This window comes from Rhamphochromis longiceps, linkage group LG18 (assembly GCF_057381845.1).
Source record: "Rhamphochromis longiceps isolate RC_006_pf linkage group LG18, R_longiceps_female_GT1.1, whole genome shotgun sequence".
In the NCBI taxonomy this organism is placed as follows: domain Eukaryota; kingdom Metazoa; phylum Chordata; class Actinopteri; order Cichliformes; family Cichlidae; genus Rhamphochromis; species Rhamphochromis longiceps.
This window is the reverse complement of record NC_140574.1, coordinates 10,968,409-10,975,453: the sequence shown is the minus strand read 5'-3', so window position 1 is coordinate 10,975,453 and position 7,045 is coordinate 10,968,409. Positions and strand designations below refer to the sequence as shown.

Sequence of the window (7,045 nt, the reverse complement as noted above, 5' to 3'; positions counted from 1 at the left end):
ACTGAAGCTTTGTGAAACTCCTGGAATTTGAAACCACACTGTAGGCTCCCACGTCACCAGACTTTCTTGTAATTGCTTCCAAATTCATAATCCAGACTTTGAGCAAAGGCTATTGTTGTTTTAATACTTATAAATGACTTGGTTTTAAAGCGAGGGCGTGGAAATTACATTTAAAAATCCACTGTGGTGGTGAACAGAGGGGATATTGCCCCCCAAAAATGTGCTATTGTGGATCTGATTGTATAGTTTTTCATTAAAAAAAAACAAAAAGCAAATTTTCTAGCTGCATTACAGTACTAGAGCCAGATTTTCGCATTCCCTGTTGTTGCTGTTTTTTGGTCCAATGCGGCATCCGTAACCTGCGACAGTTAGTGACGTTGCGGCCGAGGAGGAGTTCCTGGTAATCCAAACATCGACGAAGCGACATCCATAGTCGTTTATCAATAACATATTCCTCATAACCGAGTTGATCGATCAACATAATGGCTGCTCAGAAGATAAACGAAGCGCACGAGCACATAGCCAAAGCGGAGAAATGGTGAGCCAGGACAAAAACGATTATTTCCTGCTCTGTAGTTTTACTACTCACGTTAGCTAGCTGTAAGGCCACTGTGTATTTTCTGTTGAAAGGTTATGCGACATAAAGTGACTTTATGGTTATTTATCCATCGAATTATAATTGTATTATTTGTTCCTCGTGGTGTGTTTACAGCTTAAAAACGAGTCTGACAAAGTGGAAGCCTGACTTTGACAGTGCTGCATCAGAATACGCCAAAGCAGGTAAAACACGAAACGACACTATTGCTTAAAACTGGAGTGTTTTTTCTTATCATTATATTACAAATATATAATTTCACAGTGAGCTAACCTCTGTGCTTTGTTTCTAGCTGTGTGCTTCAAGAATGCCAAGCAGTATGAACAAGCAAAGGATGCTTATCTGAAGGAAGCTGAGTACCACACAGAAAACAAAACGTATCCTTTCCTGATCAAAGGAAAGGCACAAGTCTGCATATATTCGGTGCAATCGCTAGCCACTTTGTTAGCGGCTCAGACAACAGAAACACAAAGCGTGCAGGCAGTGTAGGGTGTAACCGTTTTTAACCCTGCACCCTGGGTCCTGTTTTAGCTGGGTTCAGGGTGCCTGCTTATCGCAGATTTAACAGCGTACCATAGTTATTCTCACTAGGGGTGTAACAACTCTAAAACCAAGACCAGCAAAACTCTGGCAAAAATATACACAATATATTATAATTCTGTCATTCCATACTGTGAGACCCACGTGGAGATATTGCGTAGAAATATTGAAATGTCATCAGTTTATAATGAAATAATTAAGTGACAAGATTTGTGGCAAACTGATTATTTTCCCATATGTATTTTGTTATTCAACCTCTCAAGGAAAACTAAGATTTGAGCTAAAACCCTGCCATCAAACCCTGGTAAAACAAATCTGGCTTCGAAGAATTGTTACACCCCTGATTCTGATGGGTTTTCATTTCATGAGCACTTTATACGTTGGCATGGATTCATTTTGCCTTGTGTCAAAAATCGAAGGAGGTCTTAATCCAACAGAGCACCTCTGGGACAAAGTTTGAACAGTAGAATTGCATTTGTAAGGTGCTGCCCAGAAATTTGTAACAACTGTAATCCTGCTGTGTCTTCAAGGACCCAAACCTCTGAGGAAGATTTCTAGCAACTTGTTGATTTTTGCTAAGAAGAGTTAAAGTCACTTTAGACTGTGGGAAGTTTGTATCAGGGGTTTAACATTTTATTAATGGAGAATGTAATCTGATTTATTTTAAGCCATATATTTGTTAGCATGACACAGTTTCACTCTTGTTTGGCTATTTCCTTAGCTTGTCCTTCAGGCTTTTTCATGCTGCAAAGTAAGTATAATGCTTAATAACCTGTAATATTGAAGCAGCTGCAAACTTGGAAACACCTGTTTGATTCAAACTCTTATTTCCTCAGGGCTATTGAACAGGCTGGTATGATGATGAAGGTGAGTGTAACCACTCTAAAACCACACAGTGAAGTCATAATAAAACAGATGGAGATAATGATTCAGTAGCACAATTGTAACTCTGCTGTGTTTGCACTGCATCAGGAACAAAAGAAAATGCCAGAGGCCATCCAGTACATAGAGAAAGCCTGCATGATGTACATGGAGAACGGGACACCGGACACTGCTGCCATGGCTCTGGACCGGGCTGGAAAGTAAAAATAATACCTTAATTTACTCTGCTGATCAGTGCTGACCAGTTAAGCATATTTTTTTCATTGGAATGGCGATATGAATGTATTTGATAAACACCTTTCAGAAGTCTGCCTGATAACTGATTAATGAGAAAGTTCATCTTAATTTATATGCACCATACATTCACTGCCAAAGTACAAGTGTTTTAGCTATTGGATGAATAGGTTTGTTGGGTTCTTTAGTAATTAAAAAGATGCAATGAGAATATAATTAAGAACAGGATAATTGTAGCATTATATTTATGCCCACAGCTAACTAAAAGCTAAATTTTGACTGTGATAAAGTGCTGCAGAAATTTAAGGAAACTCTTAATTCTAATTCTGTAGTGCAGCCGTCCCCAGACTTAAGACAGAGCCTTACCATTTTAAAATATGAACGTTTTCTATGGATCTCCCAAACCTTTAAACACACTATCACATCACAAAAGGCTAACACAAGAATTTAAAGGGTTTTTTTGTGTGTGTGTTTTAAATTATTAATTTGAGCTTCTGCATTAGCAGCTTTATTTCTGGCACCATCTTCATGTTAGTTTTTTCTACTATTGATTTTTCAGGATCAAAATAGATCAGAAAATTAATCATCTAATTTTGAAATTTCACAACATTGATTTATTCATTCTATATCTTTTTAAAAATGATTTCTAAATATCTAATGGCAGTTTTAAAGTAAATAATATAAAACCGATTTCTTGTAAATCACTTCATGGCCCACCTGCAGCTCCTTTGCAGCCCACCTGGGAGCTACGACCCACATTTTGGGAATCACTGGTATAGCTAATATGCAGAATTTTAATTTTTTTTTTTATTCGATCCATTTTGTCACCTCACAATGGAGCAATGTTAGATAGGCTGAAGATCATTTTAACTATTAACATTATAAGCTGCCAGCTGCTGGTTATGGCACAAGTCTGATCGCTTTATTGTGATGAGAATTAATGCTTGCATTGTTACTGCCATTATGCATATTTACGTGCTGTTTATTATACTTACGTTAACTTTTTATTCTCAGAAACTGACTTTCAATTCTAACAAAAAATACTCCGACTGAAAAAGAGTGTTTCCTAAAACACATTTTTCCTCCTCAGACTGATAGAGCCTATAAACCTGGAGAAAGCTGTGGACTTGTATCAGAAGGCAGCAGGTGTATTTGAGGTATGGATATCAACAAAGATTTAATAATTTAGCTTTTTTGGGGGGGGGTTCAGTCAGCTGTTTTATCCTTTTTTTTGTGTTTTGTAGAATGAGGATCGCCTACGTCAGGCAGTAGAACTGCTGGGAAAAGCCTCCAGACTTCTGGTCAGGTTAAAAAGGTAAAGGGAAATAATGGTGGATGGGATGTTAACACTCATCTTTGGTTTTACACATATATATTACCAAGGATCAGATATGGTAACCTTGAAGGCTGGGCTTGGTAAATGAATTTCCTTTGATTTCTCTTCTTGCCTGTTTGATATATTTCATGTCAGTGATGTGTTTGTAAACCTGCTCCTCATCAGCCTTTTTCTGGCCTTTCTAACCAGGCTGGACGAAGCGGCAGTCGCCCTGCAGAAAGAAAAGAATATGTACAAAGAGATCGAGAACTTCCCGATGTGCTTCAAGGTGGCTCAGCTGTTTGTTTTTATATCATGTACATCTTTTTTGCACAGTTTATCAGCAGTGCAACAATCAGGTTTCCATTGTAGGCAATGTTGTGGTGTTTCTCTTAATCTGGTTTATCTTCTCTGCCTTTAAGTCAATCACGTTTTTAAGACAACTTTCTTTTCATTGTCTGCTCCTCATAAAGCAGTGGTTTGAAGAGCAGGCGGGTGGGACAGCCATGCTCATAGCCAGCACTGTGCACCTGAAACGATCATATAAGAGATTTCCTTTTTTAATTTTTTCATATCATTTAAATCATGTTTTTTTTTTTCTTCCTTAGAAAACAACTGCTCAAGTACTGGTTCATCTTCACAGAGGCGACTACGTAGCAGCTGATAAATGTGTCAGAGAAAGTTACAGGTAAGCCAATTCACCTACACTTCATTGCCATCTGTATTATGAAGTTAGAAGAGACTAAAGTCTCCTCGAGCCAGCCTGGCAGGAAAATATTCCGCATCCTCATCAAAACATCAAAGACCAGAGAAAGAACCGGCTCGCTTCTTACTTTGTTTGACCCTTGATGTCACATTCATGGTGTAACGCTGCTGCCACTTACTTTAAAGATGGTTACATGATGTACTGCTTGATCTCCTCCAGCCTGCCTGGCTATAGTGGAAGCGAAGATTGTGTTGCCATGGAGACGTTACTTCAGGGCTATGATGAGCAGGATGAGGACCAGGTCTATCGCGTGTGTAACTCACCTCTGCTGAAGTACATGGACAATGATGTGAGTACTAAGGTTTCATTGTTGTGGTTTGTGATTATGGTAGACTTCTGGCCCCGTTGTGATAATGCAGCGACGTCTGACGTGTTAGCTAAGTTTCCAGAACATTAGGCTTATCATTCGTCCGTCTGTCCGCCTGTCTGCCTGTCTGTCTATATATTTTATTTAATTTTTTTTTTTTTTTTTTTTTTTTTTTTTTTGCTGAATGCCAAAATAACGTCAAGATAATCCAAACAATAAAAATGAATTTTAGCCATTGTATTCATGATTGCAGGTTTTTCTCTGTTACCTTAGATATATAATTAATAGCCTTTACAGAGTAAGGTGGAAAATAATGAATGTCCTCAGCTATCACTGTTCCACACAGTGTTTTAACCATCTGTAAAGCAATCCGAGGCTTAATACCTGTCTTAAGGCTGAAAATTTCCCCCACACCACACATGAGTTGGTGCCCTGGTTCCAGATGAGTTGGAGAAAGTTTCTTTGAGAACATCAAGATGGTGTCCAGTTTTTCTTATTTCAATTTAACATGTTTTTTTGAAAAGATGACACAAAATGTCAAATTTTGACCTATGTGCTACTGTGACGGGTGCTTCAAATAATTCCTTCTACCAGATCCAGGGCTATTACTACTGTGTCTCATCTACTCTGTAGATACAGGGTTACCCCCAAATCTTTCTGAAAACCTATGCCATGACTGGAAGTGCACCTCCCTTGAAATGTACTGTAACTACACACTGGATCAACGCAGACTGCAGCAGCTGTGATTGAACCACTCAGTTTGAATGATTCAAGCTACTTCAGCTGCCATTGTTTGAATCAGCAAGAAGAGAGAAACCCCGCCACCAGGTGGTGTTTTGGTGGTGAAATTGCAGAATAGGGGAGCCAAGCAGCACACAAGTATAAATGCTCTCACCTCCTTGGAGGAGTTGATTATATTAATGCTTCATTTAACACACTTAATACTTTATCAGCTTTAATTAACAACTTCAAACCAACTTCTAGCTCACTGCTGTTACCTTTAGTCCAATACTTTTGGTTGCTCCTTCATACTCCAACAGCTACTCAGTGTTTCAAGATATATTTCCACTCATTCTGTAAGGCAGACATTTTAGCTGTCTTTGTAGTATGTTAGGCTTTAGTTTAGTTGTTTAAAGTATTCGGTTATTCACCTTTTTTGATTGTTAGCTATCTGTTTGAAATGTAGTCTGTTTCTACATTCTAACCATCCATCTCTTACTTTTAATGAACCTTTCTACTCAAATCTGAACAGGTCTGAAATATTTCTAATTAAACTTCTGTATTTTAGAAGATTAAAGATGCAGCAGGAACAGCTGTCATGGTCCAGGTGGGATTGACATTATTATCTGTCTTAGGTGATGTTAAAATCACCTAAGATGAAAGATGAAAATAAATCCTGTGTGGACTTAGATGTTATATACTGACAACTTCATTAGGACTGTGTTGATTTGTTGTGGATGGATTAGATTAACAGCTGTCATTAGATTTTGATTTAAACGATGCCATATTTCAACACTGCCAAAGGAGGAAATGTGTTTATGGGTTTTGTTATTCGTTTTAAAATAGTTGATTAAAGCATAAATATTGAGGGGCTTTAAATCTGACGGCTAATGACACTCCCCCTCCCCCTCACAGTATGCCAAACTGGCTATTTCCCTGAGGGTACCTGGAGGAGGAGGAGGAAAGAAGAAGAAGACTGCTGCTGCTCCACAGGGTGGTGCTAGTGGGGCACCAGCTCCAGAGGAAGAGGAGGATGACTATGAAGGCGGGCTGTGTTAGCCTTCAGCCTCCAGAGCACCGACTCTACCATCTGCTGCCACCAGTGCACCCTCTCTGTATGAGTTAAACAACCTCTGAGCTCTGATATCCTGATGGGTGGCTTTCTGATCTTAAATGTGCAAAAAAAAAAAAGAATAAGAAAAAAATAAATTTTAAAACCCCAAACAGTTCAGTAGGTGTTGGCGTCAACCTGAGTTTGAACAGCCTTTTATTTTGTGTAATCTCTCGAGGTGGATCCTCAGCCTGTTGTATGTACATGTTCTATTATTTCTCGTCTCTTGTGAAGCTGTAAATTTTGCTGTTATTGTTTGCGGGTAGAGTGTAAAATTACTATAGGTATATTCAAATCACACAAAGACTTGATCAGTGTATAGGTGTTTATTTGTACAGAGTTAATTTATTCAGTATTCATGACTATAGCCTGAAAATGTTACTGGAGCAATATGCAATCAGATTGTTATAATGCATGTTTGCAATAACGGAACGATTAAATAAAATAAAATCTATGATAAATCTGTCGATATTAAAGCTTAAGAATGGGTCACGCTGTCATCTTCAGCATCAGCTCTCTCTACTTTTTTGTGAGTATTTTAAAAATAAGACATAATGCAGCTTGTAGCCAGCTGT

The 7,045-nt window shown here is 38.4% G+C and overlaps 1 protein-coding gene across 1 annotated transcript; it reads left to right on the top strand.

Moving 5' to 3' along the window:
• The first annotated feature begins 375 nt into the window (after positions 1–375).
• On the top strand, positions 376–6,568 carry napgb (N-ethylmaleimide-sensitive factor attachment protein, gamma b). The gene is made up of 12 exons (XM_085389865.1): positions 376–538; positions 713–780; positions 888–972; positions 1,869–1,886; positions 1,972–2,002; positions 2,108–2,217; positions 3,342–3,408; positions 3,496–3,566; positions 3,777–3,855; positions 4,175–4,254; positions 4,492–4,621; positions 6,275–6,568. The coding sequence occupies exons 1-12, from the start codon at positions 483–485 to the stop codon at positions 6,416–6,418; spliced, it is 939 nt and encodes a 312-aa protein (XP_085245991.1). The 5' UTR covers positions 376–482; the 3' UTR covers positions 6,419–6,568.
• The last annotated feature ends 477 nt before the right edge of the window (positions 6,569–7,045 follow it).